The sequence below is a fragment of the Ovis canadensis genome, chromosome 15 (assembly GCF_042477335.2).
Source record: "Ovis canadensis isolate MfBH-ARS-UI-01 breed Bighorn chromosome 15, ARS-UI_OviCan_v2, whole genome shotgun sequence".
NCBI classification, from domain to species: domain Eukaryota; kingdom Metazoa; phylum Chordata; class Mammalia; order Artiodactyla; family Bovidae; genus Ovis; species Ovis canadensis.
In genome coordinates, this window is record NC_091259.1 from 37,062,884 (window position 1) to 37,089,470 (window position 26,587).

The window sequence follows — 26,587 nt, forward strand, 5'->3', positions numbered from 1 at the left end:
AGACTGGGGGGTGGGGGTGGGGGTAGAGAAGCAGTTGAGAAATATTTGTAAATATTCGGCCAAGCCAGGGTCACTGTCCCCAGGCTGAAGGGGGTTGAGGTTACACTCCAGCCGAAGACTGGACGACACTCCTCTTGGGGGCTGGTCCTCAAACAGACCTCCTCCCTCTGATTCAGGTAGAGGCTTAAAACTGGCAAGAGGCTCAGCCCTCAGCCCTTTTTCCTTTCCCTCACTGTGAGTCACCTTTTTGATCTGGGAGTTGAATACCATGGGGACTCCAAATGATCAGGCCGTCTTGCAGGCCATCTTCAACCCCGACTCCCCGTTTGGAGATATTGTTGGGTTGGACCTGGGAGAGGAAGCAGAGAAGGAAGAAGATGAAGGTAAGTATTTGACCTTGGAATCCAGCTCTCCACATTGGCTGGTCTACTACCTCGCTGGGGTGGCAGAAGTAGGCTGTCTTACAAGGCTCCTCGTCCCCCGACACTTGGATGATGACTGCTGATCCTCAGTGCACTGATGGAAGCTTGGCAAGAGTCACTGTGCCCAGAGGAGAAAGCCAGGGTTTGTCCTCCAACCCTGCCCCAAGTTTAACTGTGGTGGCGGGGAGCGGGGCCATGTGAAATTAACACAGCTTTGTCAGAACAGAGGGTATCACCCTCCACAGCATGGAAGACAGAAACGGGGCAGGGGGTAGCTCAGCTAACCAGTTTCAACTAAGCAAGCATTCAGTGTCACCTTTAAATGCCAAGCCCTGAGCTAATGCTTCCAGATTGAATGTGCTCACTGGCTTTTCCACTGGCCCCTAAGAGGGACTGTCACCGTCCAGAAGTTTTGATGCTCTTTGTTTCTAACGGAGCAAAGCCCACATCTTAATGAAACTTAAGGCTGAAAAGCTGAGGGAAACATTGGAAATGGTTTTCATGACTGTATCATGGAGGCCTTCCTGCTGGAAGCAATGCAGTAGAACTAACTGGGGACAGACTAAGGAGTCGGAAAGACCTGGGTTCCAATCCAATCTGTGCAACCTCTTGGGGGTGTGACCTTCAACCAGTCATTTAGCTACAGGCTAGAGTTTGGTTTCATTCTCTTGGCACTGGGGAGCCAACCAAGGCCGCTCTCCAGCTCTCTCTGGAACTAAGCAGTGCCAGGGCTCTGCCTCAGTGACCTCTGCTCCCCCTACCCCAAACGCTGCATCTGATTGTAGTGACCTACACCCTGCCTGGTCAGCCCTGGCTCATGTCCCAGGTTTCCAAAGCCCACGGGAACTGTTGCTTCCTGCTGCCAACCACATAGCTGTCTCCTCCTGGCTCCCTCCCCGGCACAGATGAAGTTTTCCCGAGAGCTCAGCTGGAACAGTCCAAGGCCCTGGAGCTGCAGGCGGTGATCGCAGCCGAGGCTGGCGACCTCAGCACAGCCCTAGAGAGGTTTGGCCAAGCTATCAACCTATTGCCTGAGAGGGCCTCAGCCTACAATAACCGAGCCCAGGCCCGGCGTCTCCAAGGAGATGTGGCAGGTGAGGGGAGGGTCCCTGGAGCCTGTGCAGGGGGTCTGGGAGGACACAGACCAGAGATGGTGTGGCCGTGGGGCTTGGACTTGGGAGTGTGGAAAGTCACCGAGCTCCTCTGGAACCTATGTTCGTACTCATAAGAGATACGTTATGGGCCCTGCTAATCTCTTGGGGATATTGTGAGAGTCAGAGAGACTACAGTCTGTTTATGTACAAGATTTAATGAGAGCCTATATTGTAGCAGTGGTCTAGGTGCTGAGGACTCTTACAGCAATTACTCTGTGCCAGGCATTAAGCACCTGTATGTATTTTCTTAACGGTAACTTTATTCTCCTACTTTCTAAATCTGTTAACCAACGTGCTGTACAAGATGCATCTTGTCCTTTCTCTTCAATCATGGATTCAGAGTTGTTGTTGTTTTTTTTTTTTTTGGTTTGCACTGGGTCTTTGCTGTGGTACATGGAAGGGGCTTTTCTATTAATAGTTTGGCGCATGGGCTTAGTTGTCCCATGGCATGTGGAATCTTCGTTCCCTGACCAGGGATCAAACCCCCAGCCCCTGCATTGGAAGGGGACTGAACCACTTGGGAAGTCCTGTTTTAAAAAATAATAAAGGTTTTTTTAATTTATTGTTATTTCTTTTTTGGCCATACCCTGCGGCTTATGGGATCTTAGTTCCCTAAGCAGAGATCAAACTCATTCCCCCTGCAGTGGAAGTGCAGAGTCTTAACCACTGGACCACCAGGGAAGCCCCCTGACTGAACACTTCACATTTTTGTTGTCATTTGTTTAGCCCTCATGACAACCCTAAAAAGGTGCATGCTCTTGTTGTCTCCATTTGACAGATGATACACCGAAGCTTGGAAGTTAAGTAAAATAGCTTGCTAGTCATATAGCTGAGAAGTGGCAAAGCTGGGATTTGGTTCATGTGGCAGGGCTTAATCCCCACGTGATACTGCTTTTCATGCTCAGCCTAGAGGACAGGACAGACACACAAACCTCATAGCCACATAACAAGCTGAGAGGGTTCAGCTTGGGGTCTGCTCCTGAGGGGTGAGTTTTAAAGACATGTAGGAGGGCAGCAAGTGGGAGAAGGCATGGCCTGTAGAAGTCCAGAAGTCACGGACAGGAACAGGGAGCTTCAGATCTCTACTCTGGCTGGAAAGGGAGGGCTGGAAGGATGGAGTCTCTTCAGAGCCTGGAGAGGTAAAGAGAGACCAAGAGGGTGAGGAATTGGTAAAATGAGGCCCAGATGGAACTCTGTCTTGAAAACACCAGGAATTACTGAAGAGTAAACCACAGAAGCGTAGTAGGGAACTCCTAGGGAACTCATGGTAGTGGAGGTGTTCTTGGGGCCAGGAATGCCAGGCTGGGGAGGTGGGACTCCATTCTGAGAATATCCAGGAACTCTGAGGGCCCCTTTCCCAGGCTTCTCTGCCACCAGTTTGGCAGAGCAGGGCCATAAAGGCCGCTGAGGAAAGCCTATAGACCAGAACCCCAGAGAGCATCCAAGGGGTTTCTGCCTGAAGGCCTTCAATTCCTCCAGACCAACTCCTCTGAGGGAAATCAATAAATGCTGTGATTAGAGAGCTTCTCAACCAACCAGTTAGGGTAGGGAGCAGAGCCCCTGCTGCATTCTGGGGACCAAAACCCAGAGGACGGGGAGATCAGCCTTGGTGCAGGATGCTGCTGGCACTCCCCGAGCGCCCTGCCCTAACAGGCTCTACAGACTAGAGGACAGGAGTGAATGGAAGCAGAGCCCAGAACAAATGCAGCTCGGGGGACCTACAGTGGGTGCCAACTGGCTGGCTGAGGCTGAGTTCAGAGCTCTGATGCCTAAGAAGCCAAGTATTTATGAGGGTGACCAAAGTGCTGCAGGCCAGCTCTGGCTCCAAGACCTCCTTCAAAGAAAACTTTGATACAAGATAAGGAAGACCATGGAAATAAAGAGTAAGGAGAGGCAGTCAGTAGAGAACACAGGTGAGAGGAGCTATTTTAAGGCATACAGTGGAAAAGAGAGAAATGTCTTGAAAAGTTAGAGAAGAAAACGTCTCTGGTGAACCAGTTGCTAAGACTACGTGCTCCCAATGCACAGGACCCAGGTTCAAACCCTGGTGAGAGAATTAGATCCCACATGCTACAACTAAGACCCGGCACAGCCAAATAAAATACAAAAGAATACATATTAAAGGGGAAAAAAACGTTAGTGAGGGACTTCCCTGGTGGTCCAGTGGTCCAGACACTGCACTTCCACTGAAGGCGCATGGATTCAATCCCTGGTCAGGGAATTAAGATCTCGACCGCCTGGTGCAGCCAAAAAGGAAAAACCAAACAAAAAATGGACTTTATTGTGTAAGAAATGGTTGTCAGTTAATACTAATGCTTTTGGACCCTGGGATTCAGTCAGTCACCTGGCACAGGGTAGAATTTTAATGTATGTGTAAGAAACCACCTGCTTTGTGCCGGGGAGCAGATTCATAATATAGTGACCACCCCTGTTTTGATGTATCAGATGGTGGAAAATAACATGGACAAGGCGAGACCTGGACTTCAGTCCCAACTCTGCCACTAACTGCAGTCTAGGCCGAGTTTTGCCCACTCTTCCAGTTTTATCTCTGCGTAACGGAAATAACAATCCCGATCTCGAGGGTCGTCTGCGGGCGCAATGTAAATGGCCGAGCCCCAGAGCCTGCACTCGGGGCCGGATCTCGCTGGCCGCGGCCCTGACCTCTGCCCATCCGTCCGTCCGTCCCGCAGGCGCCCTGGAGGACCTGGAGCGCGCGCTGGCGCTGAGCGGCGGCCGGGGTCGCACCGCCCGCCAGGGCTTTGTGCAGCGCGGGCTCGTGGCGCGGCTGCAGGGCCGGGACGACGACGCCCGCAGAGACTTCGAGCAGGCGGCTAGGCTGGGCAGCCCGTTTGCGCGCCGCCAGCTGGTGCTGCTCAACCCGTACGCGGCGCTGTGCAACCGCATGCTGGCCGACGTGATGGGGCAGCTGCGCCGGCCCCGCGACGGGCGCTGAGCGCTGTTAGGCGGGAGGGCGAGGAGTTGGGGGATGCGCTAGCAACCAATAAAGCTGTCGGTTCGCCCAGCCCCAGCCTGTGTCTGCGTCCGTTCGCCATCCCTCGCAGGGATGGGCGCTCAAGGGTCCCCTGCGCGCGAGGCAGTCCCGGATCAGCCACCCTGGAGGAAGGGCCTGTCGGGCCGAGATCGGGCATCGATTGGCCCTGTCTGGCGCAGCGCCGACCCCTGCGGCGGACTACGGTGCTCCGCAGGCCTGAGCAGTCGCTCCGGCTGCGCTCGGGGAGTGAGCCAGGTGAGCCGCCCGGAAAGGCTGGGCGGAGGTGGGAGCGGGGATGCTTCTCTGTCCCTGCGTCCTGGATCACCTTCTCTTCGGCCCAAATCCGGAGGATGGGAAAAGGGGTATGGGAAAGGGAAGCGGGCAAGAGAGAACCGGGGTTGGGAGGACGATCCCTTTGAGGGAGGGGCGCGTATACCCGAGTGTCTGCGTGTGTGTGCGTGTGTGTTGTGTATTTTGGCCTGGTGCGGGCTGCACGGTTGCCGGTTGTTTCTGTGTACCTGCGAGCATGTGCTTGTTTGTTCCTTGGAGTCAGGGCTCAATTCTGCGCCCGCAGGTGTACACGTACACGTGCCAGCCTGGGTTTGGACCTTGGGGCTTGATGATCATTGCGTCTTTGTCTTCACCACTGTGGGTCATTCTACATTTGCGTTTCCGTGCATGGTTCATTTTTGTTTCTGAGAATAAATTGCTGGAGGAGTTACTAAAGCTTGTCTGCTCTCACCTGGATACTAACATTGAGGCCCGCCCTCTTCTCTCGGCAGCCTGGGGCCCAGGCCTGGGCCACCATGGCACTGCCTCCATGGCCAGCTACCCTCCCGCACACACTTCTGCTCCTGCCGGCCCTTCTGAGCTCAGGTACACCCCTGTCCATCCCTTAGCATGTGTTTATGGGGTCAAGTCCCTGTCTCTCCCCTCCTTGCCTGCATCTTCAGTTTGGGTCCCACTTTAGGCACCAAAACTGGTCTCTTATCCACCTACCAAGGTCCAGCCAGTCCCTGGTGAGTGAACCCAGGTCCCTCTGGAACTGGACCTCACCCGGGTCACAACAGTACTAACTCTCCACCAGCTCTCCCCAGACTCCACTATGTTCTAGGTTGGGGGGAGCTGGCGCCACAAATTGATGGTCAGACCTGGGCAGAGCGGGCACTTCGAGAGAATGAACGCCATGCCTTCACCTGCCGGGTGGCAGGGGGACTTGGCACCCCTCGATTGGCCTGGTACCTGGATGGACAGCTGCAGGAGGCCAGCACCTCGAGACTGCAGAGTGTGGGCCGGGAGGCCTTCTCTGGAGGCACCAGCACTTTCACTGTCACTGCCCAGCGGGCCCAGCATGAACTCATCTGCTCCCTGCAGGACGCAAGCAGTGGCCAGTCAGCCAATGCATCCGTCATCCTCAATGTGCAATGTGAGTGCCCCTCGGGTGGACAGAGAGGGGTTCTCTGCCCAGGGACCCCCAACAGCCACCAGGCAGGCAGTTTGCTAGGATGTTTTAACACTTAAGCACTTTGCAAATATTAACTCACTTTATTCTCACAACAATCCTATGAGTTAATTACTATTGTCCCCATTTTATAAATCAGAAAACTGAGGCACAGAGAGGTTAAGCAATCTCCCTGGGTCATAGAGCTGGTAAGTAGCAGAGTCAGGATTCTGGACATTTGGTTCTAGTGTTTATGCCCTTATGAAATGCTACCTCTGGCAGACCCAGCTATCCTTTTTCCTGGTGCCTCCTAAGGAGAGGTCCAGGCCCCTGGCTCCCTTCTGGGTTTGGTAAGAAAGGGCAAGGCAAGCAAGGGGCTGTGGTGGGAACATAGTGGTCTCTGCTTTGCACCAGTTAAGCCGGAGATTGCTCAGGTTGGGGCCAAGTACCAGGAAGCTCAGGGCCCGGGCGTTCTGGTCATCCTCTTTGCCCTCGTGCGTGCCAACCCACCTGCCAACGTGACCTGGATCGACCAGGATGGGCCAGTGACTGTCAACACCTCAGACTTCCTGGTGCTGGATGCCCAGAACTACCCCTGGCTCACCAACCACACCGTGCAGCTGCAGCTCCACAGCCTGCCACACAACCTCTCCGTGGTGGCCACAAACGACGTGGGTGTCACCAGTTCCTCGCTTCCAGCCCCAGGTGAGCACTGCCAGCCCCAGGCCCAGCAGAGCCTCGGGTGGGTGTAGGGCCATGGTGCAGAAATGGGAAGACTTGTCTTTTGGGTAAGTTCTCATGAAAGCTGTCCCCAGCCACCTTGGGCAAAGAGGACAGAGTAGGGACCTGTGGTGTCTCCGAGTCAGGGGTCATGCCTGCTTGGAACTAACCAGAGGACCACCTGCAGGGCTCCTGGCCACCCGGGTGGAAGTGCCACTGCTGGGCATCATTGTGGCTGGAGGGCTTGCCCTAGGCACCCTGGTGGGGTTCAGCACTTTGGTGGCCTGCCTGGTCTGCAGGAAAGAGAAGACCAAAGGTAAGGCCAAAGCAAGGCGGGTACAGAGGATGCTGGGAGTGTGGAGATGAGGTCCGGGGTGAGGGTGAGGGCACGGGCAGGACTGGAGCTGGGCAGGTCTCTGACAAGTGGCAGGTCTTCCTGGGTGTGGCCATGGTTTAGACACATACGTCCCAGGGAGCGTGCTGAGCACTGAGAACCCAGTCTGGCCATCTGAGAGGCCCCTTGCTTGGACCTGGGCCTGAGAGGGCAGGGGGCAGAGCCCAGAGGGGGTGGGCACTGAGACAGTGCTGTGGTTTCTCTCTCCGCAGGCCCCTCCCGGCGCCCATCCCTGATCTCTAGGTAATTTCTCCTGGGGCTTCATGGAGGGGCCAGATGGAGAGGCGGCATGGGACAGGCGGGATTCTGGGCTTTCTGGTGGTTCTGGAATGGCCTCCAAGCAGGAATCTGTGCCCACTGGTGCCAGGGCCCATCCGAGCCTTTGTCCTCCTGTAGTGACTCCAACAACCTGAAACTCAACAACGTGCGCCTGCCACGCGAGAACATGTCCCTCCCATCCAATCTTCAGCTCAATGACCTCACTCCAGACTGCAGAGGTACACCCAGCAAGCTGTTTGCCCCAGCTTTATCTTCAGAGGTGCTTCTGGAAAAAATAGAGACACTGGACCTTAGGAGGGGCTAGGCCCCATCGGGCACACGCCTCATCCCGGCACCACCCTCTCTGTCACCCCACAGGGAAACCAGCGGAACGGCAGACGACTCAGGACAACAGCCGGCCAGACCTGCTGGACCCGGAGCCTGGTGGCCTCCTCACCAGCCGAGGTAGGAAAAGCGGCCTGCTGCCCTGCTCCCTTGCCCTCCTACGTGTGCCAAAGGCCTCTAAGTCCCCAAGGGCAGAGAGTGGTCTCCCAGCTTCCAAGAAATGAGGGTGACTGATCTCTGACCCCCCAGGTTTCATCCGCCTCCCAATGCTGGGCTACATTTACCGGGTGTCCAGTGTGAGCAGTGACGAGATCTGGCTCTGAGATGAGGCCAAGACAGAGAGTAACTTCTTGGCCCCTGGGCATCCTCCTGGTCCTCGTCCAAGGCATCCTCTGCCTGGCCATGTTGCCAATGGGAAGAGGCCTTGCCTCTGCCACTTTTGCTTGCTTGGGGGCACGGGTATTCTTGGCCAGGCTGCCAGCTGGACCTACTCCTGGCTGGACCTGGACCGACTCCAGTTGAGGGCCTGCATGACTGCGTGTGCCCAGGTGGATGGAGCTGTCTGTCCAGGTGTGCCTGGAGGTCAGCCAGCATCTAAGCGTGGCATGGCCCTGCCAGCTTGGGCCGGCTCTGCCCCGCACCAGTGCTCCTCAGCACCGTGTACAGCAGGCATAGGGCATGCCTGGTTGGGGAATGGGGGTCCCTGCACGTCCTGGATTTCCTTCACATGCTATGCAGCTTTGTTCCCTCAGGGAAAATTTAGGACCCTGCTAGCTCTACAGAACCAACCTGCCCTTTCCACACAAACCCACCCCTGATCTAGGGGTGCTGGCGAAGCACAGACCAGTTCTTTTTGCTGCATCTCTCTGCCCCTCTTGGGCATCGTAGGTTATACGCTGGACCTTCTTCACTGGGCATTAGACTTCCCCACTGGCCTGGGCCCTAGTGGTGTCAGAGCCTGGTATTAGCACAAGTCAGGAGACGAGAGGGAGGTGAGAAGTCTGGTGCCTCCAGGACTGCATGTAGCTATGCCTCGTTTTCTTACAGAGATAGCACTTTAAGCACATCTCCTGGGAAGGGAGTGACTGGGCCCCTTGGGCCCTGCCTGTGGCTTTCCCAAGTTTGGCCTTTTTATGATTCACTGTGAGTGCCCTGAGCCCTTGGGGTTGACGGGTTTCTGCTCAAAGTATCTCCCCCTTCCATGGGAGCCTAGCCATGACCTCCCCATCAGCAGAAAACTGTTCTTGTCCCATCCTCCATTCTTTAGGGGATGGTCACAGTGGCACATAATTTGACAGTGCTGGAAACCTTAGGGAGACATGGGAAAGGAGGGGAGATAATATATCCCAGAACAACCTAAGTACACTGTTGAAAAGCAACATGAAAAAGATTGCAAATTAATAGCGAGCAAAGTATATTTTTCCCTTGTTGATACCTTTATAATTTTCCTTGGTACTGCCAAGGACAGTGCTAAGCACACAGTAGGTTCAATAAACTTGAATGAGTGAATATTACATGTCTGTTTCATTCCTTCAAAAAAAAAATTTTAATTCTCCATTTATCTCTGCTCTAATCTTATTTCCTTCCTTCCACTAGCTTTGAGTTTAGTTTCTTCTTTGTCTAATTCCTCGGGTTGTAAAGCCAGACTGAGTACTTAAATTTACTGCTTTATTTGGCTGTGCCTGGTCTTACTTGTGGCATGTGAGATCTAATTCCCCAGAACTTGGGCCCCCTGCACTGGGAACTTGGGAGTCTTAGCCACTGGACCACAAGGGAAGTAAGTCCCTTGAGTACTTTTTTAATGTAAGCATTTATAACTATAAATTGCCTCTGAGCACTGCTTTTGCTGTAGCCCATAAGTTTTGGAATGTTGTGTTTTTATTCTCATTTATTTCTAAGTATTTTCCAATTTCCCTTGTGATTTCTTTGCCCGATTGGTTATTGTTTAACTTCTGCAGAATTTTTCAGTTTTTCCTTATGTTATTGATTTCTAACTGCTCTTCATGGTGGTCTGAGAAAGTACTTTGTATGCTACCTTTTAAAATCTGTTGAGACTTAATTTGTGCCCTGACATATGTTCTATCCTGGAACATGTCCCATGTGCACTTAAGTGTATTCTCTGCTGTTGGCTAGAGTTCTGTTTATGTCTATTAGAACTAGTTGGTTTATTGTGCAGTTCAGGCTATTTCCTTACTTATTTTCAGTCTGGGTCTTCTATCCCTTATTGAGAGTGTCTTGCTATTATTGTAAAACTTTCTCCCTTCAGCTGTCAGCTTCGCCTCATATATTCTTGGAGTCTGTTATTAGGTGTGTAAATGTTTATAACTGTTGTATCTTCTTGCTGTATTTATGTTCCTTTTATAAGTCTCCTGCTTTTATTTCATGGATGTGGTGTTTTCTCATCTCTCTTTGATAGTGGTTCTCAAATTTGTCTGCATATTGAAATAATCTGAGGAGCTTAAAAAATATATTCTTATATCCTACCTCCAGAGGTTGTGATTTTTATCAGTCTGGTGTATTGTCTGGGAGAGGAAACTTATCTCTAGAAGATCTCCAGTTGATTCTAACATGCAACCAAATTTGAGAACTACTTCTCTATGAATATAATAGTTAAAAAAAAGTTTAGTTTCTCTGATTTTCTTTGCTGTATTTTAGTCTCTCTTTTTCTGGCTTTCTTCAAGTGCTTAGTGACTGTACATTCATATTTAAGAATGAGAGCTGCAAGTATGTCTATGTGTATACACACAGACACATACATACACACAAGAACGAGGTAACCAAGGCTGAATACAAGTTGATGGGTAGGTAGAGGGACCGAGACATTTGCTTAGATTATCCCATCAATATCTTTTCTCTTAGGCTGCTCGGGACTCTTCCAATATTCTGCTTTGGAGGGATAAGCCTGGAAGAGGGCTGAGAGCCTCACCACTCATTCCTCTATTTTATCCTCTTATTTGAAATGTGGCCCCTTATTCCTATCCTCATGTCCATCATCCACCCAGCTGCTCAAGCCCCAAAACTTGCAAGTCGTCCTTGATTTCCTCTCTTCCATCCCCCACATCTACTCTATCACCAAGTTCTATTGGTTCCACCTCTGCTGGTTATCTCTCTGTCTTCTTACCCCACACCCTCCCTTCTGTACTCCATGCTGCCCAGTTTTCCAGATTCCCTTGCCAGCTGTTAATTTCTGCCAGTGGGAGGCACTTGGCAAAGCAGGAGAGGGTGGGAGAGAGGAGGGTGGCTGTCTCCTGCTAAGAGGGGCTGTGGGCCTGCTTGGCAGTCCTGACCCCCCCCACTGGCAACTCTTCTGTTTCCAGTCCCCGCAGTGCATGCTAAACCCTTGTCCCTTCAGCACCCTCCATTCTCCCTTTTGTTTCTTCAGACACTTTTGTAACCAGCTGCCCATAGTTAACATCCTTTGTTAGAATTTGTCTTCCTGAGTAGAATTTAGCTGATAAAACCTTCAGAAGATGTCCCCAATCTGTCCATCTCTACCACTGCCACCCTAATCCAAGACCCTATCCTCTTTCCCCTGGGTGGCTGCAGTGGCTAGGCTCCCTGAGACCACAGCTGGACAGTCTGGGGCCAGACAGGCAGGCAGCACTACCTGGTGGGAGACTCCCAGAAAAAATAGGTTCCGGGAGAAAAATGTTTCCCCTCTATTGCCAATCTTGAAGGACTGGGGTTTGATTTTATTTCTGAAGGTTGATTTGCTTAAACTGCAAGTCACTGAATGCCTCTAGGCCGAGCTTCTCATCTCTGCCTACGATCAGTCTGCCTTCTCTCTTCTGTATTAAAGGACAGCAGTATAACCTGAAAGATAAGAGCATTTTATTTGTAAAACCTTTGCCAATTGACTTTATGCATGAAAGAAAATAATCCTATTGCTATCTCAAAAAGAACATCTTTTCAACCTTCCTCCCATCCTGAGCATCCTGGGATCCCAGGAATTCCAGTGCTTCTAGCCCAGATCCCCACAGTGGTGTCAAGGCATACTTCCTGTGTGAAGGAGCTCTGAAACAGTCATTAGCCGTTGAATGGCCACGAGCAGTGCTCTCTGGCAGAAACGGTAGTAGGATGAGCGCCGTGCCCGAGTCAAGGTGTGAGGCCGGCAAGGCTGCCAGGAGGCTGACGGTGACCCCTCCTCAGCTGGGGCAGAAGGGCTGGTGGAGCCGTGAGACAGCCACATGGGAGGTGTCTCAGCTGAAGGTTAACGTCTCAGCATCTCCAGCCTGGGAGTTGGAGTTGGATGGAGGGGTGAATGCTGTCTTGCCTTCAGCTAGAGCTTTAAAATGCTGTGAGGAGAGAGGAGAGGGAATATGGAGGATTTGGGGCTATGCTAGTTTATGACACTTTATCAAGAACTAACCTCTTCATAGGGCTTCCCAGGGGACTCTAGTGGTAAAGAACCTGCTTGCCAATGCAGGAGATGTAAAAGACACGGGTTTGATCCCTGGGTCGGGAAGATCCCTTGGAAGAGGGCATAGCAACTCATCTAGTATTCTTGCCTGGAGAACCCCATGGACAAAGGAGCCTGGTGGGCTACAGTCCATGGGGTCGTAAAGAGCTAGACACAACTAAAGCAACTTAGCACACATACAACCTCTTTACAACTCTTTAAGCTCCATTTTTCCTCCCAATTCTACTTCTAAAACAATTCCTTGGTGTTGTCTGAAAAACAGCTAGAAATGTGCCCTACCTCCTTCAAACATGAACCCCCTTTTTTCCATGCTTCCTGCTTCCATTCATTAGGCCACTTGGTTCTGTAAGACTGAGTGTCCACTGTAGATCCTCACCTACCCTAATGCCCACATGGGTTCTATTTCCCCTTCCTTTACCAGCCCCACCCCTGCCTGCTTCACAGTCCCCTCCATTATGGACAGGGTAATGATAACTCCAGGCAGAGACCTCCTCCAGTGTCACAGGCAGAGTCACAGCAGATTGAGCACAGTGGCAGCAGCAGGCACTACAGCTAAAGTCAATCTCTAGTGCTGGTCTTACCTGCGAGTTCTTGAATTCCGAGTAGAGGGAAAAGAGCAGATGGAGGGACTGAATTCGACTCTTGTAGACAGGGATGTCTAGGATGGCTGAAATCGAGATCTCCCATGAGCAGAAACGAACAAAAATCTGGGAATATGGGGCATTTCTGTTTATGTGGCCAGTCCCTTCCCAGATGGAATGTGTTACTGTAACTCTAGGGGTTAAATACCTAGCAGGTAGTCACAAAAACCCAAACACCACCCTCAAGTGCTGCCAAACAGCATAACTGGCTTAAAGAAAAGGCTGTAACTCAGAGTAAAAAAGCCTTTTCAACAGCCCACAGTGAATTTATCCAAAGACAGGGCCAAGAAAGGGACAGGAGGGCTTACCACAGATCATATCAATGTAATCTGCCAGGCTGCAATCAATCTCTGCTGTGGGCAGGCTCACCTAGGAGAGGCATGGGACAGACCCAAATCAAAAGGCTGAAATTTCAGTGGTCCTAGCATCACTCTCTTTCTCTGAAGGAAAAGAGCTCCAAGCATAAGGAGTGTGATGGGCTGAATTGTGTCCTCCTCAAATTTATATGCCAAAGTCTTGACCCCAAGTGTATTTGGAGATATTGTCATAAAAGAGATAAGTTAACATGAGGTCATTAGGATGAACCTTACTCCAGGGTGATTGGAATCCTTATAGGAGGAAATTAGGACACAGACACACAGAGAGGAAAGACCACATGAAGACACAGGGAAGAGACAGTCAAGGAGAAAGGTTCTGCAAGAAATCAGCTCTGTGGACAGTTTGATGTCCAACTTCCAGTAGTGCGAAAAATAGCTTTCCTTTGCTTAAGCCATCCAGTCTGTGGTACTGTGTTACAGCAGCCTGAGCAATAACACAATTTTTTTTTTTTCCTGATCAGTAAAATGGAATTGGTCATACTCATTAACCACTGAAATAGCAGAAGATATAATAGGGCTAAAATATTTTATAAGTAAAATACACTGCCATGCAGTCTTCCTGTATTTGTGAAGAAGAAACTGGACCCAGGTTATGGCCAAGTGTTTATAGTGACTTGGAGTTATAAGGCCTAATGGTTCTTGGACACCACAGGAACAGAAAAAGTGACATGATATCTCAGATGACAGGCTCCAGATCAAAACCAGTTCATACTGTAAGTTTAAAAACCATTAGCATCTTTAAAAACTTTTTTGTTCTCTTTTTATAAAAATCAGGGTGTAATTTTATAAAAATCAGCTTTTGCAATTTCTTTTTTCCAGCATATAATTGATACTTCTCTGTATCAGAACAAAATAAGGCCAAATAATTCATCAAGTGAGTAATTCATCACTGACTGGCTGTACCACAATCTGTCTATTCAGTTCCCTGGTCAGACATTTTTTCCTCAGCTACCACTTTAAAATGCTGTGATAAAAGAGACTGTTTTCAAATTCTTTGCTTTTTTACAGTAGTTTCTCAATAAACATATACCCCCAAAAAACTGTCTTCATTAGCTTACATTTTAGTAGGGAGAAACAAAAGACAAAATAAGGTATATAATATGTCAGAAGGTAAGTATTATGGAGAAAAAGCAGGTAGAGAGCTTGGGGAACATGGGTAGCAGTTTTAAATACCATGACCAGGAAGGAACTGTTATCATCTTTGCTCAATTTTCTTGATATGTAAGAGCTCTTTGGGCTTCCCTGGTGGCTCAGTGGTAAAGAATCTGCCTGCAACGCAGAAGCCTCAGGAGATGCAGGTTCGATCTCTTAGCACACATGCAAAAGCTCTTTGCTTGGATAGTAATGTTGTCACATACATATGTAAGTAACTTCTTGGTCCATCACTTGTTTTTTTCAGCCATGCCACTCAGGAGCTTAGTTCCTGGAACAGGGATTGAACCTGGCCTTTGGCAGTGAAAGTGCGAAGCCCGAACCACTGGACCGCCAGGGAATTCCCAGTCCATTATATTTTAAACTTTGTTTATGGTAACTGTTAGAATTTTTTACTTGTGTGAGTCTAAACTCACATTTTCCACATGACTTTTAAGATTCTTATTATGCAAACAAATACCTCACCATCCCAACAGTAGTAAGTATTGGGGTTAGCCAAAAGATTTGTTTGGGTTTTCCCATAACATCAGACAGGAAAACCAGAACGAACCTTTTGGACAACTGAATATTTCTCCTATATAAAAAAAGTGGTACTTGTAATAGCTTTATCTTTACCTTATATGTTTAACTCATTTGGAATTCATGTATGTATATGGTTGGGGCTTTCCTGGTGGCTCAATGGTAAAGAATCTGCCTGCAATGCAGGAGACTCAGGTTCAATCCTTGGGTTGGGAAGATCCCCTGGAGGAGATCATGGCAAGCCACTCTAGTACTCTTGCCTGGAGAATCCCCACGCATAGAGGAGCCTGGTGGGCTACAGTCCATGAGGTCTCACAGAGTCCGACACGACTAAAGCAACTAAGCAGCGGCAGCAGCATGCATATGGTTGAGGCATAGATCTATTGTTCTCAAGTGACTGGTCAGTAATCTCATCACAACCCATTCTACCTGTAATCATTTAACCATCTTTCTTGGGCATCCTTGATGGTCCAGTGCTTAAAATTCTGTTTCCACTGCAGGGGGCGTGGGTTTGATCCCTGGTGGGGGAACTAAGATCTTGCATGCTGTGAGGCATGGCCAAAAAAAAAGTAAAATGACCATCTTTCTTATACAGCAAATTTCCACATTTACGTGGTTTTTTTTCTGGGTTGTCTATGTGCTGCTGATCTAGCTGTTTTCCTAACCAGAACACTATTATTTACTATAGCTCTATAATTTTCTAATGTCTGACAGGGCAAATCCTCCATCATTTTTTCCCTGAAATTTTAATTAGACTTGAAAGTTGACTCTCTCTGATAACCTTTGTTAAAAAATTTCAATTTCTAAAAAATAATGCAGTTAAAATCCGAACTGCAACAGCATTCCACTGCCATGGTGCACTGGGGAGGAGTGACGGCGCCTTCCAGGAACGTGGCTTGACTCCTCATTCACTGCGAGCTTATGCCTGCCCTCCACTCAAGTTGTATAATTTGCTTTCAAAAAGGTCTTGACAATTTCTTATGAAATATATTCCTGGGCACTTTTTAAAAATTTAGGATCATTAGGAATGGGACATCAGCTACTCAAAACAGGACATATACCTCTGTGGAAAGGGTAAGTCTACAGTGGTAATACTTTAGGTACATACATTCACCAAAAGTTATGTGTTCAAAGCAATAGTATAATAATATTACAGAGTAATTTATAACAACTCAAATCTGGAAACTACTCAAATGGCTATCATAGAATGGATAAATAAATTGTCCTATATTCAAACAATGGAATACCATAATTAGAACAAATGTATAACCACAATCTAGGAAACAATATGGATAAATCTCTACATGGATGAACAATACAAATGAGCAAATAAACAAGACACGAAGGAACATGATTAGATTTAGATAAAATACAAAACAGGCAAACCTAATCTGTGCTGTTAGAAGTCAGGATGGTAGTTAAGTTGGGAGATAGAAGCCTGAGGGGGCTTCTAGGGTGCCAGCAATGTTCTCTTTTTTATCTGATATGTTGGTTACACAAAGGTATTTGGTTGGTGAAAATTAATCAACACTTAATGTGTTTGTTTCTGATTTTACATTATACATAAATTTAAAAGTTAATGATAATAGTAATACAAGAAGAGAGAAACTGTGGTTCCTAGAATGAATGCCACACTCTCTAAGTTCCTGCTACACCTTCCACTCACCTTTCCCAAAAGTTCTTCAAACTCTGGAGACCACTCCTGCATCAGTGTGTCAATATCGGGCATAGGCCTAGAATTATAGCGGCAAATGTGAACAGAAAACATGTGCTGGTATCAGCAATCTTTGCATCATGATATTCTAGGCTGAAGGGAGGTTCCCAACCTGGGCACATTCGGATTTCAAGAGAACACAGACTGGGTGGGCCAAACTTACCCAAGACCTAGGGTTTGGAGAAGCTGGCTAAGTAAAAATACCAGGTAAACCATAATCTTTACGTCTGCAATCTTAGCCAGTAGCGGCCAGGATCCATAGGTCCTAAGGTTGATATATTTCAAATATGTCCCAATCTTGGCATCTCCTCCTCAGAAGCAATGACTTCCTAGGTGGTGAAGATTACCATGGGTTACTATGGTGAAGAATGTGCTATTTCTTACCTGGTATAGTGCACAGTTGCAGGGGGCTTGGAACGGTGTAACTCAGAGATGCTCTCAATCCATGTGTCAATGGCTTTAGGATTCTTTTCTGCATCTTCCAGGCTCTTTACTTTCATATGTTGCTAGAAAAACAACAGGAAAGCCAGGCTGATGGCAATAGGTAGCTCCCTTATCTTCACAGAGAAGCTCATCATATGCAGCTATTTCATATTCGAGGTAACTGATGAAAAGGGAAGCTTGCCAGCAGCCAAATGAAGATTATAGAAAACCCTGTTAAAGTCTTCTGGAGCCAGGGGAAAGGGGCAAGTCAACAGGACAGGAATGATCACAATGAGAGACCATTTCAACCTAGTAGGATGGCTAGAATAAAAAAGACAGACAATACCAAGTGTTGGTGAGGATGTGGAGAAATTGGAACTCTCATTCATTGCTGATGGGACTATAAATTGATTCAACCACTTTGGAAAAGAGTTTGGCGGTTCTTCAAAATATTTAATAGTTTCCATATGGCCCAGTAACCCTACTTCTACCTATACCCAAGACAAATAACAACATGTCCATGCAAAAACATGTACATGTTCATAGAAGCATAATAGAAGTGGGATTAACAGGTAAATGCATAGACAAATTGTGATACATCCATACAGTGGAACATTATTCAGCCATAAAAAAGGGAATGAAGTAGTGACCAGGGTTTAGGAGCGGGGGGAATGAAGAGGAGTGACCACTAACGGGTATAGGGTTTCTTTTTGTTTGTTTCTGTGTTTTAGCTGCACTGAGTAGCTTATAGTATCTTAGTTCTCTGATCAGGGATTGAACCGGGCCCACAGCACTGCTGAGCCCTAACCACCTAGTGGCGTAATTCCCCACTAGGGAATTACCAAGGGGTTTCTTTTTGGAATATGAAAATGTTCTTAAATAATGGTGATGGTTGTATTAGCTCCGTGAATATACTAAAAATCACTGAACTGTACAATTTTAAAAGGTGAATTTCACAGTTAATTACATTATATTTTAATACAACTGTTATCTAAAAAATAGGGCTGGCTGAAATCATAGCCATCCCTTTTAACAGGGAGTAAGTTGAAATATTCAAATATTCAAATGTTCAAATGTTAGCAAGGCTTCTACTCTCAGCCCCCTTGAGCTGGGGCCTGTGCTAGGCCAGTAGCTTACTGTGATGTTGTGCTGTTTGGAATTCTCTGTTAACCACAGTGAGAGCACTGTAGGGTCTGACTGCTTTGTTGAAGGCTCGTCCAATACCAATAGGCCAAGGTTGTCAGGCTTTCCATCAGGACGTGGAACCTGGTAAGGAGAAAGGTAAGAACATGAAAAGGCACACTTGTTTTCAATAAGCTAAGGAAGAACTCTTCTGGTTCATTTCTATTACTAGTATTAAAAAGTATGCCTATATAAAAAAAAAAGTATGCCTATATATCATCCTGTACTAAAATACTATCTAGAAAAAAATATATGACCTTAAATATAAAGCTGAAGTTATGGATAATTAGGAGGCAAATATATGACAAATTTTTAACACATAATGAGATAATCAATTATTTACCTATTAGCAATGAATATAATTTCAAGCTGAAAGCAAGTTAAGAATTCCAGTGAAATGAAGAATATATACTAAGGTAATTATTGCTAGTCAAGGAAATTAGTTTAACTGTTTGTTAGAGTAACAGAGGGTTAGAAGAAACACCTAAGGAGTCATTTTTAGGATGTTCTGACCTTTAAGAATGCATCAATATCCCCAACAGCTGGGATGAAATCAGGAATGAAAGGCTTCAGTTTGTGGTCCAGGTCAATCAACTGTGGTGTATACCTAGGAGATATTGCCATGAGAAGGTGGAGACCGTCAGTGAAACTTACTTATTATTCAGAATGAAAAAAACCTAAGGGGAATGGTCATGTTTCAGATAAGAGGAAGGCAAGGGCAAGGCAGGGCTAGGGGTTATGGTGGGAGGTCCTGGTACTCACCTGCTGATGTACTGGAAGAGCTCCTTAACCTCAGCAGAAACTGGCAAATGCTCATAGTCTGCGGGATCATACGCCCTGGGGGAAGGAAACCACGGCTCAAGGTGGCCAGAGAAGGGTGGGGGTTGCTGAGTCTTGGTTCAGCCACAGAGCATGTGACTCTAAACCTAGTTTCTGCTCCACCCACATGTGCCTTTTCTGAGCAGCTTGCAAGGCAACTTTAAAACTGATTATAATTAGCTCTCAGCTATCTCTGACAATGAAGAAAAAGTTACAAGAAATCCAAAACATAATTTTGAAAAATTTTAGAGTGTAGCAGAAATTGTTTTCCTTTTTTCTTTTTAAATGAAGGGGATAAAGAGAAAAGATAGAATGAGATCTTAATTTCTGACATGAAAATGGTTTGTCCCAAGAAAAAAGGGAGTTTTTACAAAGATGTTTGTCAGTGTTATATACAAAAGTAAAAAATTGGAAACAAATAAAATGTCTAACACTTGAGAGATAGGTCAAGCTGAACACTGCAGTTATTGAAAGGTATTTGCATTAATACATGAAATGTATACAGTTAAAAAAAATAGTAGAGTGCATACTAATGACTATAATTAAGTAGAATGTAATGAATTGATCGGGCTTCCCAGATGGCTCAATGGGAAAGAATCCACCTGCCAATGCAGGAGATGCAGGTTCGATCCCTGGGTCAAGAAGATCCCCTGGGGAAGGAAACGGCAACCCACCCCAGTGTTCTTTCCTGGAAAATCCTATGGACAGAGGAGCCTGGAGTCCATGGGGTCACAAAAGAGTTGGACATGAATGAGTGACTAAACAACAATGAGTTGACAAAGTATATAAGTGACTTGGAAAGTGATTTAAGGTTCTTCTGGGGAGAGTTGCTTAAGAAAAAAAACTAAATAGATTACTTAAAGAAGGCAATGGCACCCCACTCCAGTGCTCTTGCCTGGAAAATCCCATGGACGGAGGAGCCTGGTAGGCTGCAGTCCATGGGGTTGCGAAGAGTCAGACACGACTAAACGACTTCACTTTGCCTTTTCACTTTCATGCATTGGAGAAGGAAATGGCAACCCACTCCAGTGTTCTTGCCTAGAGAATCCCAGAGACGGAGGAGCCTGATGGGCTGCCATCTATGGGGTTGCACAGAGTCAGACACGACTGACGCGACTTAGCAGCAGCAGCAGCAGCAGATTAAAGTTTACCTTTCCCCAGATTATAATTTATGGAAGCAGGATCATAAGGTCAACTGTGAAGCATGAAAAGTCAGGCTGCTATTAAACACTTGCCTAATTTACTTAGTGTCTACCTGCATGTGGATAATTAAAATGTAACTATTTTTATTTTTATTAAACTACTTCATTGAATAAGTGATGCATGCACATGATAGGAAATAAAAGGTACAGAATGTATACAGTGGAAAGTTATGCTCCCCTCCCAAGAGTAATCAGTATTATGAGTTCCTAGTGTAGCCTAGAGATAGCTTATGTAGTATCTGTTTGATACACATGCCAACACAACACAAAGACTTCTATACCTTTTTAAAATGTAACAATGTCCCTTGAAGATTGTTCTTTACCACCACATAAGAGTGTTGGCTCATACTTCTTAATGGCTAGGAAGAATTCTACTGATTTGGCTATACCATCATTTATTTAGCTAGTAATTGTATTTTAAATGAACGGGCCTTAGAACTTACTTTGATTAAAACCTACCAGGGTGGGTCATGATTAATCTAGCACCAGGGCTGGAACAGGGTGAGAAGAATTTTTACTGAAGCATCATCCAGGAACATTTTGCTTCAACATGGGAGAATAGCACCCCTATTCTCTACCTGTCCTTTTAAAAGGATCTGAACCTAAAACAGAAATGCTCCTGCACGTGGATGTTTTCCTCACTAAATAAAACTGCTTTGATGTATGATTTTATCTTCTCGTATATATTTAATATGCTATTTATAATATAAATTTGTATTTATAAATGTATCTTCTCTTCCCTAAAATGTAAACTCCCTGGAGTCAGAGACCATCAGATAAATTGACTCAGCAAATCCTCATGAAATGCCTGAGCCCACAGATGTTTCAAACAGTGCAAGTGACATCATAGTGATATCACAGGACTCAGGCAGTGGAGCCAGAAAAGAAGGAAAACTCATTATGTTGGGTTTCTGAGCATCTGATAACCCTAAATAGAGAAGATCAAAAGAGCTGCTAGAAGTTCACTTCTCACTGACATCCTCCTGTCCAGCGTTTTGAAGGAAGAGTTTCCTCCTTGGCGAGGGTGCTCTCCTTACCCTTCCAAAGGGGCCCCATGCTCATCATCATCATCATCAGAATCAGTTTCAGATGAGTCGTCATCATCATCATCATCATCGTTCTCACTAAAGCCCCGCTGAGGCGTCAGCTGTGAGGTCTTCTTCTTCTCCTGAGACAAAGCAGGGTAGGCAGAGAAAGCTCCCGGTTAGGAGAAACTGGGGAGAAGGAAATTGCAACCCGCTCCAGTATTCTTGCCTGGAAAATCCCATTGACAGAGGAGCCTGGTGGGCTACAGTCCATGGGGTCACAAGAGTCAGACACGACTGAGTGACTAAACCACCACCACCACCAGTGTACTTTTGCCCAGTTCTTGCTTAGTGCTCTAATGAGAAACCTCCCACTTTGCACCAATTCACTGGAAAGAAAAGGAAGCCCTCCCCAGAAGGGCCCCGAGAACCTTCTTCACTCCTTCTTAGCTACTGAGTCCCCACTTTCTATAACCATAGTCATCATCTGTGTGTGGCTTGGGTATACTTTATTCAGTACGTATCTCTTTTACCTCTCACTTAGGAGATCCTGAGAACTCTGCATAAACTTTATCCAATCAGCTTCAATTCTAAAACTGAGGGACTTCTGAAGAAGAAAGCACCTCTAAATAGTTATTTTGGGAGGAAACAGGGGGAAGATGAAGTGGGGAAGACACATTTTAGGGGATCTTAATACTCACAAAGATCACAGGGAGGAAATCTAGTATTTAATTTGCAAGACTTCCGAGGGGAAGCTGCTTATAACTAATGAAGAAAAATAGTACTCAACCCTGTGCCTGGATTCTGACCAGCAGTTCCAGAGACTGTGGGTTTTCCTTTGCATTCAATGGGTATCTGACCTACTCATGCTCTCCCTTTCTTCTCCCACAAGTTACATAAAATAACTGTACCTTATATCTCAAGATAGTCATGTATGGATGTGAGAGTTGGACTATAAAGAAAGCCAAGTGCCAAAGAAATTGATGCTTTTGAACTGTGGTGTTGGAAAAGACTCTTGAGAGTCCCTTGGACTGCAAGATCAAACCATTCAGTCCTAAAGGAAATCATCCTGAATATTCATTGGAAGGACTGATGCTAAAGCTGAAACTCAAATACGCTGGCCACCTGATGTGAAGATCTGACTCATTGGAAAAGACCCTGATGCTGAGAAAGACTGAAGGTGGAGAAGGGGACAACAGAGGATGAGATGGTTGTATGGTATGGCATCACTGACTCGATGGACATGAGTTTGAGCAAGCTTTGGGAGTTGGTGATGGACAGGGAAGCCTGGTGTGCTGCAGTCCATGGGGTCACAAAGAGTCAGATACGACTGAGCGACTGAGCTGAACTAAACTGGTATCTCAAGAGACTCTTCTGTTCTTGGCATTTTAACCTACATTTCTGAGCTTCTGGTTCTCAATGTACCATCCCACCCCCTCAAGCCCATGAGAAGGGGTCTGGTGGTGCTTGGGCTTGCCAGGGCAGTTGGGATGGGGGTCCCTGTCTTTGCCTCTAGGGCATGGAGCATGTGGTATGCCTTCACTTAGGATCTGAAAGGTGGCCAACTGGCCCCCTTTAAAAATGGGTTTTTAAGCTCAGTTTCCAAATGGCTTATACTGAGGTTAAGAGATATTTGGTTCTAGTTTTAAAAATTATTTAACGATTCTTTTAAAGTGGCTTCTGACACATAAAACTGTGATATATTATAGGACATCTTAAAAAAAAAAAACTTTTGGTTACATTTTCCTCTAAGCATAACACAGATTTATTATACATCAACAAAAATGTATTTTAACTAATATGTAACATATGGTATAGATGACAGTTGCAGAAATTGTCTTACTGGTATACAGTTGGTAAGGATATCCCACAGTGTTCTTTACTATTTCAAAATCTGCCCAAATTATTCTTGAGTCACATGGGAAGCAGTCTAGCAAAGGAAGCTTTTTAAGAATATTGTCAGCTTAAAGATTATTCAAAAGTGGATCCTTTTTGCTGATTCTGGGTGCATATTAAATTGGAAAGATAAATGAGCCTTTAATATTGACTATATCATGTGAAGATGAAAAACTCAGGATGAATATACAAAATTAGGTCAAATTAGGAAAATTGTTCACCTTTGTCTGCTTCTTCAAATTAGTGCTTTGCAAAATCTCTGACCTAAGGCAGAAGACTTTATATACCAGACAAAAGGCCAAAAAATTACTTTGTAGGTGAGATGTCAAACAGCACATAGTCACAAAGCAGAGCTATCTCAAAACATTACATTTTAGACTTCCTATGAAATCCATCTCTCTCACTGAAGCTTTCTGCATTACTTCGAATATTCTCCTTCATTTGAGTCCTCAAAACTCCTATTCTTGGAGGATAATTAAAACATAGGCATTGGACAATGCGCTAAGGCTAACCACAAGAGCTATTAAGCAGTGCACCTGTGCAAATTTAAGGCCCCGTCCATCTAGAGCTGTAGGCATTTTCTGATCTCTCTTTCAGAAATGGTGATTCTCAAAAAAAAAAAAACAAAAAAGAAATGGTGATTCTCTTGGTTCATAAAATAACAATAAGTGACATCTGGGCCTTAAGACTTCAAAATTAAAATCTCTTTCACAAAATACTGGCAGTATCACAAGTACTGACAATGAACAAAGGCCAGGACCAGTCATTTAAAACTTGCTTCATCATAAGAATTATTTGCAGTGCTTGCTCAAATATATTTACAGTTTCAGGTTTTTATCTTCAAGAATCCAATTAGGTAGTGCTGGGTGGGGACTCGTAATTTTTTATTTTTTTTTAGTAAGTATCCCTGTTGATTAACGTGACCAGAAAAGTTTCAGAAACCCTGGACTGTGTTATATGAAATTTCTTGCCAAAAAGTCAGCTATAACAATAACCTCTATTCCTGAAGGAGAATCACAGACTTAAGGCTCTTGGCCGTTGACTGTTCTCCATGAGCTTAAAGACACCTAACCAGTAGTGGTGAGTATTCAAGAAATGTTTGCTACTGAACTGGTGTCACTTTAAATCAGCTACAAATAACACAAAGCAGCAATTTCACAAGAAGTTGTGGATTATACTGCACCTTGTTATTTTCATCTTCATACTCATCACTGCTGTTATCAGCCATAGTCTTGTTAGAAAGATGCGAGGAACAAGGAACTCCTTAGAAGAAAAGTTTTCCCATTAGGTTATTGTTAAAATGATTTTTAAAGACAGATATTTTCACTTATAATATTTTATGCTAACCATTTTATGGAACAGGATTGATAAGAATAGCTAACTGAAAGATAGGAAACTGAATTCTAGCATGGCTCTGTCAATTCAAGATACACTTACTAAGTAGTATTATGCTTAAGGCACTGGGTTAGACATTATATTAATACTAACTGATTATCTGCCACTACACAAATAGCAAAAAATCTACCCTTAGTTTACGGTTGAAATAAAGTCAGTAACTAGTGAAGCAAAAGGAGTGCTGGATTTATAGTCAGAAGTCTCGGTTTAAAGGACAACTCTATCACGTAGACAAAACGATTCAACCTCTCTGGGTGTCAGCAGTCCCACCTCTCAATGGGGTCAGTAATATTTGTCACTCAGGACTGTTGCAAGGATCACTCAAAAAAACTTTATGTGGAAGGATGGGACCTAGTTCCTGGTAAATAATAGTCACCAATATGAATCTGAATCAGTTTTTTACTTTACAAGTTTTGAGCTATTTTTAATAACCAGTGATTTACAATTACAAAAAAAAAAATTCTCTTCTTTCCCCTTTATGCCTCTCTTACCTTTGTGTTTCGTGGTTGGAGTATAAATACTTGCAACCTCTTCAGAGTCGTTAATCTCTAGACGCTCATCATACGTCTGGTTTTCAACAATCTTGGTCTAAGCAAAAGGAAGTATGACTACATGGTTTCTATCACAGGACATTAAGCATTCTCTGGAGAGGGGGATTCCAAACCAGCAGTGGTTCCTCTTCCTTACCCAAGATATCAGTTTTACCTGAAACCTTTACTCCCCAGGTGGCTTAGACGATAAAGAATCTGCCTGCCAATGCAGGAGACACAGGTTCGATGCCTGGGTCAGGAAGCTCCCCTGGAGGAAGGCATGGCAACCCACTCCAGTATTCTTGCCTGGAGAATCCCACGGACAGAGAAGTCAGGCGGGCTACAGTCCATGGGGTCGCAGAGTCGGAGACGACTGAGCGACTAACACTTCCACTTCACGCCCCATTCAAACTTTCCTTGAGGCTTCTTGGCCCCAGGTCACACAGTTAAGTCACTTAGCTGCACCTCTTATTTAGGGACTGCTGGCAGGCTGCCTGGGGAACCAGGGAAACGAGGAGAGAGCCAGTGTCTGCAAGCAGGTACCCAAAGCTGCTAAGCTAGGCGCGCGAGGGCAATACAGAATCCCTCTGTAGATAATGGCTCTCTCCTCGGGTTCGGTCAGTGTCCCAATGCTGCCGGCGTTTCTCAGGGGAGGCTGTGGAGGTTCTAGAAAAAGTTCTGTCTCTCGGGTTACCTGGGGCGGGCGGGGAGGCGTTCCGCAAAGCGAGGGTAATCTCGGCTCTTATCTTGGTCCCATCCAATAATCCTGAAAGCCATCACCCTTATCCCCACCCTCGTCTTGTAGGTCGGATCCCACTTAAGTTTGTCGGGGAGTAAAGGAAACAAAGATCGGCGAGGGCGTGAAGGAAGAGGAGAGAGAATATTTGTCAAGAAGACGGGAAAAGGTGCAGGAGGTTGGGAAGAGGGAACGGGAGCCCTTCCTATTCCTCTTGGGAAGGAGAAAGAGCACGAATTACCTGTAGCCCCTCTGAATCCGTCTCGTCTATATGGAAAGAACCCCAGCCGAGGACTGGGGTTTCACTCCAACCTGAGGCCTGGCCACTTCTACTTGGAAGAGAGCCACGGCTTCTACTCGGAGAAACTGGCCTGTTATCAGTTGCTAAGAAAAAAAAAGGAAAAATCGCGAGACTTTCCTCCACTCTCGTGAGATCCTCTCCACTGCAGCGTGTTATGTCTCTTCCAGCAAAGGCTCAAAGGAAGATCCAGAGGGGCTCGGATCCTGTTTGGCTAGTTTCAAAAAATACGTCTGTGGCGGCATCTAGCGTCGGGGAGCGGCAAAGCTGACGGATGAATTTCGGTTCGTCTAGAGTTAGCCTTCCCATCCGGAAATAAGGTGTGTATTTTCCTCCCAGATCAAGGATCACTGGGCTACAATTCCTACTAAATCAGTCCAGACAGACTTTAGGCAAACTCGGAAGTTTGCTTAAATTCCCACGACACTTTGTACGACCTTTTATAGCCTTTATATTACATTATAGTCCTTTCTTTCACTCCATTGTTTCCCATTGCATTGGACATACTTTCAGTACTAACAAATTATTATTT

The 26,587-nt window shown here is 46.2% G+C and overlaps 3 protein-coding genes and 1 long non-coding RNA gene across 23 annotated transcripts in view; 3 read left to right on the top strand and 1 right to left on the bottom strand.

Annotated features, from left to right (window-relative positions):
- TTC36 (tetratricopeptide repeat domain 36) lies at positions 1–9,235 on the top strand. The gene is made up of 11 exons (XM_069555363.1): positions 1–383; positions 1,328–1,516; positions 4,267–4,823; positions 5,351–5,444; positions 5,683–5,994; positions 6,424–6,714; positions 6,917–7,045; positions 7,336–7,366; positions 7,520–7,620; positions 7,760–7,846; positions 7,976–9,235. Exons 1-3 carry the CDS (start codon positions 269–271, stop codon positions 4,527–4,529), a joined length of 567 nt encoding a protein of 188 aa, XP_069411464.1. The 5' UTR covers positions 1–268; the 3' UTR covers positions 4,530–4,823; positions 5,351–5,444; positions 5,683–5,994; positions 6,424–6,714; positions 6,917–7,045; positions 7,336–7,366; positions 7,520–7,620; positions 7,760–7,846; positions 7,976–9,235.
- On the top strand, positions 4,491–15,434 carry TMEM25 (transmembrane protein 25). Of its 17 annotated transcripts, none has more exons than XM_069555341.1 (9): positions 4,491–4,823; positions 5,351–5,444; positions 5,683–5,994; positions 6,424–6,714; positions 6,917–7,045; positions 7,336–7,366; positions 7,520–7,620; positions 7,760–7,846; positions 7,976–9,235. In XM_069555341.1, the coding sequence occupies exons 1-9, from the start codon at positions 4,641–4,643 to the stop codon at positions 8,047–8,049; spliced, it is 1,302 nt and encodes a 433-aa protein (XP_069411442.1). In that variant the 5' UTR covers positions 4,491–4,640; the 3' UTR covers positions 8,050–9,235. The 17 variants fall into 17 exon arrangements, with proteins under 17 accessions (XP_069411442.1, XP_069411443.1, XP_069411448.1 ...); XM_069555342.1 differs by lacking the exon at positions 7,976–9,235 and adding an exon at positions 14,564–15,434 and having other exon boundaries at positions 4,641–4,823; XM_069555349.1 differs by having other exon boundaries at positions 4,806–4,930.
- On the bottom strand, positions 11,536–26,295 carry IFT46 (intraflagellar transport 46). Of its 4 annotated transcripts, none has more exons than XM_069555358.1 (13): positions 25,999–26,295; positions 24,983–25,079; positions 24,280–24,359; positions 21,213–21,343; positions 18,917–18,991; positions 18,668–18,761; positions 18,110–18,238; positions 16,934–17,055; positions 16,713–16,814; positions 16,502–16,568; positions 13,096–13,156; positions 12,728–12,813; positions 11,536–12,021 (listed from the first exon to the last, which is right to left on the bottom strand). In XM_069555358.1, exons 3-13 carry the CDS (start codon positions 24,322–24,324, stop codon positions 11,926–11,928), a joined length of 1,008 nt encoding a protein of 335 aa, XP_069411459.1. In that variant the 5' UTR covers positions 24,325–24,359; positions 24,983–25,079; positions 25,999–26,295; the 3' UTR covers positions 11,536–11,925. The 4 variants fall into 4 exon arrangements, with proteins under 4 accessions (XP_069411459.1, XP_069411461.1, XP_069411462.1 ...); XM_069555360.1 differs by having other exon boundaries at positions 12,728–12,853; positions 25,999–26,220; XM_069555361.1 differs by lacking the exon at positions 16,713–16,814.
- The window catches only part of LOC138421290 (uncharacterized), a 3,526-nt gene continuing 3,118 nt past the window's right edge, over positions 26,180–26,587 (top strand). The window contains exon 1 of the long non-coding RNA XR_011249448.1: positions 26,180–26,375. This is a non-coding gene — a long non-coding RNA (uncharacterized lncRNA). The remainder of the gene's footprint in view (positions 26,376–26,587) is intronic.

What these genes read in the sequence shown, in the direction of transcription:
- TTC36 (XM_069555363.1), top strand. Translation starts at nt 269, where the DNA reads ATGGGGACTCCAAATGATCAGGCCGTCTTGCAGGCCATCTTCAACCCC. An exon ending in AGAGAAGGAAGAAGATGAAG is followed by an intron (nt 384 to 1,327) that starts GTAAGTATTTGA and finishes TCCCCGGCACAG; the next exon opens with ATGAAGTTTTCCCGAGAGCT. An exon ending in TCTCCAAGGAGATGTGGCAG is followed by an intron (nt 1,517 to 4,266) that starts GTGAGGGGAGGG and finishes TCCGTCCCGCAG; the next exon opens with GCGCCCTGGAGGACCTGGAG.
- TMEM25 (XM_069555340.1), top strand. Translation starts at nt 4,641, where the DNA reads ATGGGCGCTCAAGGGTCCCCTGCGCGCGAGGCAGTCCCGGATCAGCCA. An exon ending in CGTCATCCTCAATGTGCAAT is followed by an intron (nt 5,995 to 6,423) that starts GTGAGTGCCCCT and finishes GCTTTGCACCAG; the next exon opens with TTAAGCCGGAGATTGCTCAG. An exon ending in TTCCTCGCTTCCAGCCCCAG is followed by an intron (nt 6,715 to 6,916) that starts GTGAGCACTGCC and finishes GACCACCTGCAG; the next exon opens with GGCTCCTGGCCACCCGGGTG.
- IFT46 (XM_069555358.1), bottom strand. Translation starts at nt 24,324, where the DNA reads ATGGCTGATAACAGCAGTGATGAGTATGAAGATGAAAATAACAAG. An exon ending in TTACATTGATATGATCTGTG is followed by an intron (nt 12,814 to 13,095) that starts GTAAGCCCTCCT and finishes TCTCGATTTCAG; the next exon opens with CCATCCTAGACATCCCTGTC. An exon ending in CGGAATTCAAGAACTCGCAG is followed by an intron (nt 12,022 to 12,727) that starts GTAAGACCAGCA and finishes CTCTCCTCACAG; the next exon opens with CATTTTAAAGCTCTAGCTGA.